The sequence below is a fragment of the Magallana gigas genome, chromosome 3 (genome assembly GCF_963853765.1).
Source record: "Magallana gigas chromosome 3, xbMagGiga1.1, whole genome shotgun sequence".
In the NCBI taxonomy this organism is placed as follows: Eukaryota; Metazoa; Mollusca; class Bivalvia; order Ostreida; family Ostreidae; genus Magallana; species Magallana gigas.
The window spans coordinates 44,643,765-44,652,226 of NC_088855.1; the positions used below are offsets into that span (position 1 = coordinate 44,643,765).

The 8,462-nt window shown below is 32.7% G+C and overlaps 1 protein-coding gene across 2 annotated transcripts; it reads right to left on the bottom strand.

The window, feature by feature from the left end:
- Positions 1–4,429: 4,429 nt before the first annotated feature.
- Positions 4,430–7,424, bottom strand: LOC117680708 (serine/arginine-rich splicing factor 1). 2 transcript variants are annotated; one of them, XR_004595644.2, is made up of 6 exons: positions 7,165–7,424; positions 6,573–6,781; positions 6,291–6,463; positions 6,008–6,165; positions 5,841–5,910; positions 4,430–5,535 (listed from the first exon to the last, which is right to left on the bottom strand). XR_004595644.2 is itself a non-coding variant. In XM_034443058.2 (5 exons), the coding sequence occupies exons 1-4, from the start codon at positions 7,326–7,328 to the stop codon at positions 6,022–6,024; spliced, it is 690 nt and encodes a 229-aa protein (XP_034298949.1). In that variant the 5' UTR covers positions 7,329–7,424; the 3' UTR covers positions 5,572–5,910; positions 6,008–6,021. The 2 variants fall into 2 exon arrangements, 1 of the variants encoding a protein (XP_034298949.1); XM_034443058.2 differs by lacking the exon at positions 4,430–5,535 and having other exon boundaries at positions 5,572–5,910.
- Between the last annotated feature and the right edge of the window lie 1,038 nt (positions 7,425–8,462).

Here is an 8,462-nt window from a genome sequence, read left to right on the forward strand (position 1 = left end):
TAATGGTTATCATCGGATACATACAGCGCAACCCCCTACCCCGAGAGAGAGAGAGAGAGAGAGAGAGAGAGAGAGAGAGAGAGAGAGAGAGAGAGAGAGAGAGAGAGAGAGAGAGAGAGAGCGCGGTCCCTGTTTGTAGGTTGTGTAATTTCCCACTTTCAAATTTAATGGTTTGACTATAAGCAATATCTACATAAATTTTTAACTGTTTATTTTTTCATTTTATTCCTTTTTATTTAGTTCAAAATGTCCTATTGTTTATTTCCTTCCTACTCATATATACTTATCTGCCTACTGTACATGCATGCACAATTATCTTAAAATGGATCGATATGACAGTAAAGTGTGGCTCTTGCTAGTATATATTTATATAATCTCTATATAAAAAAATTAAAAACAAATCATATGTCAATGAGGCAGGTATCGCAGTCTATACTGAAATAGCTATAGTACACTCATTACAGATGTTTGATCCACCTCTAAATTTATCGCGGGAAATATAGCGCGAGTGCACTGTGACGTCATCCATGACTTTGTTCGTCTTCGTTTACGTTTCTCGACTCAATACGAAGGATTGGAAGCATGTAACAAATCTTTTGAGTCTCGCCAAAGGATATGCGGTACTCAAAACGTGTCTTCAAACTTAAAGACACCGTAAATTACGAGTTAAAAGTCAGCCATTTTTGGCATAGCACCACGGGTGAAAACATTAGAGAGCATTATGGGACGTAGACAAAAAATTTTGTTTGATAAACTGTAGGTTTAGCTCGTTCTTTTTCCCGCGCACACTGGTTCTTAGAGCTCGCTTCGCTCGCTATTAATTTTGTTTAGTCGATTATTTGAGTAACAGAAAGACATAAACCAGCGTTAATTATATTCAGAGCACTGTGTACATTCATATGTACAGTATATGTAAACCAAACCGGAATAGATGGTGTGACGTCAAAATAATTATTTTTTTTGGTTTTTAATACAAAAGAGTTCTACATCATGTCAGCCTCCAGTAAATACGATTTCTCAAACTTCAAACGTTCATTAAAGCTTAATTACGTATTTTATTTTCAAAACAGCATGACCACATGTGATAATTTACACCTCTTTATTAAAACAAATAAATTATGTTTTTTAATGTGATCCGCAATTTGTAACGCCACTGCGCATAACGGGAAAACCTAGTATTGAAAACACGATGGAAGAACAGTTTGTTTACAAATTAGAATCACGTTTTTCATTTCTTAAATTAGTTTTTCTTATATCAGATGGTACCCCAAGCATTATTATTCCGTTATTCATTAATGTAGAACGATATAAATTCCTTATTATCTGTAATAAAGATGAAACACGATTTTAGCATCAACGACACGGTAAAATGAGGGAATATCCCCTCTCCCTAAGGGATGCATGTACTGAGAGTGTTTTTTTATTCTTTATTCAAAAATTGTGAAAATCCACTTGTGGTTTATAACTTATAAAGTAAAGACATGGAACACATGGAGCACGTACGAACCTGACTACCAAAACCACTGCAACTTCATGATAAAAAGTTTAATTTGGCTTTAATTCTTATTCCATCAATCTACATGTTCTCCGATGAGAATCTTCCCTTTGTTCCTATCTTTGTCAGTTTGTCTCTTTTTTCTTTCTTTGCCAAATCTGTCAAACTTAACGGTATACATATCTTTCTCGTTGTTGCCATTGTTGTTGAGATAGACTGAGCGTGGTTTCACGTGACCGGTTTAAGGCGGGGTTTATTCAAATGCTGTATTTATTGTGGACTCCACAATAAATACATCGTCGCAAACCACGGTTTTGAGTCCACAAGTTTCCTCAAACAATGATGATGGAGAGAATCTATGTGAATCACACGTGGGTCACCGACGATGCAATAATTATAAAAAGTATTTATGAATTTTTACATCTAAACCCGATTGATATAAACTGCGTAATTTATTGTGAAGATCTATCTTTACAGTACATATTTAAATAGATAAATCAATCAAATATTTCTAAGCATGAAAAATACGCCACATATATTTTTAAGCAACAATAAAAACGGAATGTCGTCAAAAAAAATCATTAATTCAAAGTACTCGTAAAGACCAATCGACTACTGAGTATCGGTCAACTCCGTAGCATATGAAGACGGAACATACTAAAGACCTGAAATACTAATGACCTGAAAGACCTGAAAGACCTGAAATTTTATATAAATGATACTTTTATAAGATTTTAGTCAAATGAAATTATTTTGTGGGGGTTTAAATCATATTTCCAGGTATAATTTTGTTTAAAAAAATATCATAATGATCAGTTATTCAAGCAGAAATATGAAACACCTGAAAATTTGAATTGACCTGAAAATTTCAAATAACCTGAAATTTATATAATTGATATAGATGATACTTTTATAAGATTTTGGTCTAATGAAATTACTTTGTGGGGGTTTACATCATATTTCCAATTGTGTTGAAAAATATTATAATGAGCTGTTATTTACGCAGAAATATGAAAGACCTGAAAATTTGAATTGACCTGAAATTTTCAAATGACCTGAAATTTTAAATGATGGATACATTTCTATGTTCTGTGTCAATTTTAATGTCTATTGTTGAGTTTTTATCATATTTCCAGGCATATATGTGTTAAAATATGTTAAAATATATCAAACCAAAACATGGGCTGTTAGATGACCTACACATTTACACCATCACAAAATTTCAGGTCAGCCCAAATTTTCAGGTCAATTCAAATATTCAGGTTTTTCATATTCCTGTGTAAATAATATATTTTAACACTTATATACCTGGAAATATAATAAAAACTCACAAATAAACATTAAAACTGATACAGAACATATATATATATAGAAATGTGTCAATTATATATAATTTCAGGTCAGCCCAGATTTTCAGGTCTTTCGTATTCCTGCGTAAATAATTGATCAGTATGATATATTGATCTAGATTTGTTAGCAGTGCGTTTGTTTAAGGTGGCAGTATGGTTGTGACCATTTTTAGACTATATCAAACTCCTTAAGAAGAGCTTTGTTGAAAGGTATAGCAAAATATTGAAATTTCAATGCTAAAATATATGTATTTTTTCTTTACTTATAATCTATGGCTAAGCAAACCATATCTAAAATTTACGGAAATCTGATGGCTAATTTTTGGACCATCGAGCCTCCTTAAGACAGAAATGCGTTATCTTTTGGCGATGCAGTTCACATGATGGAGAACATCGAGTTTTGTTTACAAGAGAGCATGTAGCTAGGGAGCTTAGAATTTTTTTTTCGCTCAATTTTTAAAAATTCGAGATGTTTTGAATTTATGGAAGTTGGTTTACTTCCTCGTAATTAGTGCAACTTACATAATTATAATTTTTCCATAAATAATGTTATCTTCCTCAATTAAAATGATAATCAAGTGCTTAAGTTTTCAATATCAAATTAGAATCACTTGTTTGGAAGGGCAGACAAAACACTCTATTTCAAGTACTTCCGCGCCACATGATGGCACGTTTCCCCGTCATCAAGATCACTAGCATTGATTTGTACAGATAGGCGTACCATTTAACCAACCGTTTTTAAAACACTCCCTTGAAGAAAACCTTGACATGCCAAAAATTGTAAATGTAAACATCTTTTACATATGAATAAAACATCCACAATCTATACATTTATATGCATCTCATCGGGTTGTTTTATTCGTGCGAAATAACATCCCGCGCTTCTCGTTTCTTCCGGTTTGATTTATAACGTTTTTATATATCTCTCAAACCATACCAATGGTACATAAGGTACCTAACAAAAATAATTACAAATTGGACTTACAATGTTCGATACATAAATTATCACGATGTACAGGATCGGTAATTTATTCAATTTGAACGCCTGCATCAATTAGAACCACTTCAAACGAAGAAAGAATTAATTTTCAATGATGTTCACCTAGTGAACATTAATTTTACTGAATGTATTCATATACATTTACTAGGCCCTGAATTTTTAACAGCTTCAACATACCCATTAAGGTGGCTCATTACACCTTAAATACCTTATCGTTTCTCAAATCAGAAAAAATACAGAAAGCATGATGCATAAAAATATACAAATGGGTTTTTAAAAAAAAAGTGTGGAAATTTGAATAAATAATAGATTTTCATAAATGTTAACAAAAGCTCCAAACGGTTTAGAAACTGTTACTTTAACCTTTGAGCTATGATGATATTCAACCAAATAAATTTATATCAACAATTTAACGCAACATTGAAATCACCATCTTCTGACAATGTGTCTTCATAAAGTATTTCTTAAATTAGTGAGCTAGCTTCAGATTTTTAATGCGTAATTGTACCAGAATGCTTGGTGAAAGTATCATCAAATGGTATGTAGTCAATTATTACGTATATCAAATTCTAAAACAAACTGCAATAATTTTTGAAGATTTTTTATTGATTATGCTGTAAAAAAAGCATGGTTAATAAATATAGAGAAAAAAAACCTTAATGCACACATTTTCTTTTTTTAATAAAGTCTCATGTTGCGTAAAGGAAATTACTATAGGATGCTGAAGAAAATGAACACTTTCCTTAATTTTTTCTCTTGACCCACCCCCATTAATGGACCAACCCTTAAAATCGGCCATTGATCAAAAACTTCCACCACTTACCAAATCCCTATCTAAGGGTAACTCCAACTAGAATCCTCCTCAGAATTTCAAGACAAACATCCTAGACTCCGAGAAAAGTAAACGCAAAGTCCAACTTTAACCGCAAACTCATAACGTACTGCCGACACTCCAAAGACATCAAGTTGTACATGAATTGAACTTTAGAAATGCTTTGCAAATTTTTTGCCAATGATTTCTTTATCGGAATTCAAAAAAGATAACTTTTTTTTTTAAAAATAAACTTTAACTATAATTTTTCATAGGACACAATTTCCTTCCATCCTCCTACTTCAGATGTAGATTGAATTGATCTGTTCCTGTTCCTTTCCTCCTTTCCAGAACCTGTGATCCATTTTAACAGAACAGAAGAATAGTGAGAAATTAAATCCCAGCGCAGAATCATCCTGTGCTGAGGGGTTGAGAACACTCCTTCCATAAATGATGTGTATTCAGTAATGAAGTGACTGTAAACAATAATGCTTCAATATTTGCATTAAATATGGCCATTTGGGCATGGTCTGTTTATTGCATAGTGAAGCAATATTGTTTACCGCCAAACCTTTGATATCTACGGATTTCAAATCTTAAACCTGATGATTATTTTTGCCTAATAGATGGATTCCCGAATTCCAAAATAATTCCAGTTAGATTCTAAGGATCCATCCAGAGATTCCTTAAACTGAGAGGGGACTGAAATTTTTTTTCCAAATCCTGATCCCTTGATCCCAAAGATCCAAGATAGTTATCCTAATTATCCATGTTTGCATCCTATTATCCAAACATGATAAATCCAATTCATCCAAGCTTGTTATCCTAAATATCCAAGCTTGACATCATAATGATCCAAACTTTCCCACAGAGCAAAAACCTTCAGAATAGAAATTTTTAAACATTAAAATATGAATGATTAAAAGAGCATATTTTTAATGATTTTCACCACAACATGAGGTCTATGTGTAGACAATGTTTGGTTATAAAACAATAAAATTCATATCTGTTACATGAAATGTGTGATAATGGTATAAAATAGTCTGAAAAGCAAACTTTTCTGTACAATAAAACTGTAGCAAAAGACAGTTTTATGAAAATAGCTGTCACAATACTTCTTCAAGTGTCTATAAGTCAATGAGTTGTAAAATGGACTTCATATGCACAGATCACAAATATGCATACCATAAACAGTCATCCAATATATGATTTAACTGCTTGGCCATTTTCGTTTCTTCTGAATTTTTGCATCACTCTAAAATAAAATTGAATTTATTATTAATCAACATGAACATTTTACATAAGCAATAAATCTCTATATAATGTATTATCTATAAAACTTGTTAATTTACCTTCACAATTTATTTTATGATCGTGATCTATTCCTGACTGGTGAATACCTTGGGGACGCCCGTGACCGTCTTGGGGGTGTGATACTTCTGCTGCGGGACCTTGACCTTCCTCCACCTCCTCTGTAATCTTCTTTCACACGGATGTAAGACACTTCTCCCTATAGTAAATTAAAGATGAAAAACTAATCTTATTTCTCAAATTAGGGTACTAGAAAATTGATTAATGTTTCAATTTAACAATATCTATTATTTACTGATCCTATTCCCTGAAACATTTACAAACCTCATGAGACCTAAACTTGGAATCATCTAGTTTGCGAACAGCATATTTCATGTCCTCTTTCCTAAGAAATTCAACAACTCCAGTTCCATCTTTGTACACATCTGCATAACATACATCTCCAGCTTCCCTCATGTGATCTTTCAAATCCTGCCAGCTCCCAGATGGTGGTAATCCTGTAAATAAAAAGTAAATTATTTAGTCTTGTTTTCACATACCTCTTCATGCAAGTATTCTTGGTTACAATGTGAAATTGAATTTTGCTTTGCATTTCCACAAACTAACCAGATACAAGCACTCTGTATTCAGATCTTCTTGATGGGGGACCTCCTCGTCCACCAGACAGGCCCCTACTGCCCCCACGGAAACCGTAGCCACCACCACCTCCACCTGATCTTGGCCCACCTGGTCCTCCACCTCGTGGAAACTCAACCCTCAGTGTATATCCGTCGTAGTTGTAACCATCTCTCTCGTGAACAGCGTCTGATGCATCTCTGTAATTACGTGAGAGAATTCTTTATCATGATTATTGTTCAAGCAGAGATGTACAACACATACCTCCCAGGTATTGTTACTATACAAAATCGTTCAGGTTACAGAAGTTATACTCCCTGTTTTAACATATATATGATATGTTTTTTTAGCAAATGTGAATAAGAAAACATACCTCACTATAGTATAGTTAAACAATCAACATAGCATTGTTACTATGCATAATGCACTCTGGTTTGTCTATCAGAATTTTTTCAACCAGAGAGCTACAGATCTGCAGCTAAATGCACTCATATTACAGAAGTTATACTTGCTGTTTTTAAAGATATAATTTATCAAAGAGAACAACTTATTGGTGGTATATGACATACTTATCCGTTATTACCTAGGGTCCTCAAATTCTACAAAACAAAATGGCGGTCCACGTCTTGTTTTCAAGTCAACAAATGTAATTCTCCCAAATTTGTAAAATAAATCTTCGATGTCTCTAGCTCTTATGTCAGGTGGAAGATTCCCTACGTAAATTCGAGAGTCATTTCCTCTTGACATGTTTCTAAACAACTATTTCTTCGTTGTTTCGTCTCTTTGTCCTTATCAAATGTGTGTTGTTGTTGGCGTGCTCTTCAAAACGAGGCTTGTTTGTACTTGTTTCAGACTATCGATCCCGATAGCAAACTCTCTCTCTCTCCCCCTCTCTCTCTCACGCACACACATCTGTCACTGCACCGTCCCCATTATTTTAATATTGCTAAATAGACCTACCTACATAGGAATTACTTCATTTCTAAACAGTAAAACAAATGGGACCGAAAATATATCATAAATTTAAATAATTTCAAAATATAACATAATTTTTTAATCAATTACACTAGGCCCTATATCAAATTGTTTTAAAAAGTTAAAAAGTTTTCCAAAGTTAAAAAGTTAAACTTTTTCCAAAAATAAAAATCACAAAAGTTCATTTATAAACCTTACGTGTCAGTTGATAACACACACACACACACACACACACACACACATATATATATATATATATATATATATATATATATATATATATATATATATATATATATATATATATATATATTGCATTCACAAAAAATGATGACAATTAAAAAAATAACTTTCGACATCAATATTGCATCTCACATTGCTTAAGATTACTGTTATAGTCTAGTCCGATTTGGTCGAAAAAAAACTTTTAACGGCAAATAATTATTATTTGGTCCAGCATGGTTTTAAAACATAATTTAAAGTGTGCTGATTCCAAAAAAATATGCTGGCCATCATGGAAATGGCGTTAAGTGGCTCAAAATGGCGATTCAAAATGGCGGACAACCAAATGTTATATTTTTTTCTTAAAGTCTTTTCATTATTAACAAACAATAATGAAATGATCCAGCTTAGTATGTTATCATATCTAAAGTGTGCCAAGTTTGAAAAAAAGTGTTGGCCTTCCCCAAAAAGCGTTAATTAGGTCAACATGGCGATTCAAAATGGCACATACCCAGATTTTATAATTTTTTCCTTAAAAAAATTAAACTAGGGAAAACGCATAAAAAACAATAATAATTCAGTCCAGCAAAGTTATTTTTGCATATCAATTAAGGCGTGCTTAGTCTGAAAAATATGCTTGCTATGACAAAAATGGCGCTAATTATGTCAAAATAGCGGTCAAAA

Coding starts and splice junctions, on each gene's coding strand:
- LOC117680708 (XM_034443058.2), bottom strand. CDS start 7,328: ATGTCAAGAGGAAATGACTCTCGAATTTACGTAGGGAATCTTCCACCT. Junction 6,464..6,572: donor ATACAGAGTGCTTGTATCTG/GTTAGTTTGTGG, acceptor TTTTATTTACAG/GATTACCACCATCTGGGAGC. Junction 6,166..6,290: donor CCAAGTTTAGGTCTCATGAG/GTTTGTAAATGT, acceptor AATTTACTATAG/GGAGAAGTGTCTTACATCCG.